Source organism: Pygoscelis adeliae, unplaced genomic scaffold (assembly GCF_000699105.1).
Source record: "Pygoscelis adeliae isolate BGI_AS28 unplaced genomic scaffold, ASM69910v1 Scaffold1364, whole genome shotgun sequence".
In the NCBI taxonomy this organism is placed as follows: domain Eukaryota; kingdom Metazoa; phylum Chordata; class Aves; order Sphenisciformes; family Spheniscidae; genus Pygoscelis; species Pygoscelis adeliae.
This window is the reverse complement of record NW_008824633.1, coordinates 1-897: the sequence shown is the minus strand read 5'-3', so window position 1 is coordinate 897 and position 897 is coordinate 1. Positions and strand designations below refer to the sequence as shown.

At 68.1% G+C, this 897-nt stretch overlaps 1 protein-coding gene across 1 annotated transcript in view; it reads right to left on the bottom strand.

The window, feature by feature from the left end:
• OBSL1 (obscurin-like 1) overlaps window positions 1-639 on the bottom strand; it is a gene marked incomplete at its 5' end in the record, with an annotated part of 7,374 nt that extends 6,735 nt beyond the window's left edge. The window contains 2 exons of the mRNA XM_009322382.1: window positions 22-290; window positions 372-639. Coding sequence (XP_009320657.1) covers window positions 22-290; window positions 372-639 — 537 coding nt within the window. The remainder of the gene's footprint in view (window positions 1-21; window positions 291-371) is intronic.
• Window positions 640-897: the final 258 nt, after the last annotated feature.

Below are 897 nucleotides of genomic sequence, written 5' to 3'. Positions count from 1 at the left end.
CCCGCCACCGCCCCCCCCTGCCACAGTGACGGTGTAGAAGACAGAGCCCCCGCCAGCGTCGCAGACGAACTCCCCTGCATCCTGCGGCCGGGCGCAAGGCAGCACCAGCCGGTGCCGCGGCCCCTCCTGCTCCAGCACCAGGCTCTCACCCACCTCCACCTCCTCCCCATCCTTGTACCAGTGCACTGGGGCTGTCGGGCGGGACAGCTGGCACCACAGCTCCACACGCTGCCCGGCCACGTAGGCATGGGGGGCCTCCTCGTTGGAGCTGACGATCCTCACCGGTGCCTCTGCCAGGGGACACATGGGGGGGCTCAGACATGGTGCTGGGTGAGCCCCACGTGAGGATGGGCACCCCCTGGGCAGCTCACCGCTCACGGTCACCCTGAAGCTGGCAGCATCGTCCCCGGCATCGCAGGTGTACATCCCCGAGTCGGACAGCGCAGCTGCAGGGATGTGCAGCCTCTGCGAGCATCCTTCCGAGCAGATGGCCAGGACCTCGGTCGGGACCACGGCCTTGCCGTCCTTCAGCCAGTGGACAGGGGCATCTGGGGGGGACACCTGGCACTCCAGCAGCACGGGCAGCCCTGCCAGCACCTCCTGGAGCCGCTGTGCCTCAGGCACCGGGGCAATGTGGACCTGTGGGGCTGAGAGGACCCAGACCCTGTGTCACTTGGCCTCCATCCTAGCTGCCCTGGGGCCAGCAGCTGGGGTCATCCCAGACCTGCAGCGCTGATAGCTGAAAGGTGAGGGAGTACCAGGGCTGGGTGCAAGGTGGCATAACTCATGGGCAGGCAGCGTGGCTGTGCCCTGGGGTGCAGAGGGGCAGCGTGGCACAGAGCTCCAGGAGGAGACAGAGCAGCTGACCTGCCCCTGCCTGCATCCTCCTCCAGCCCA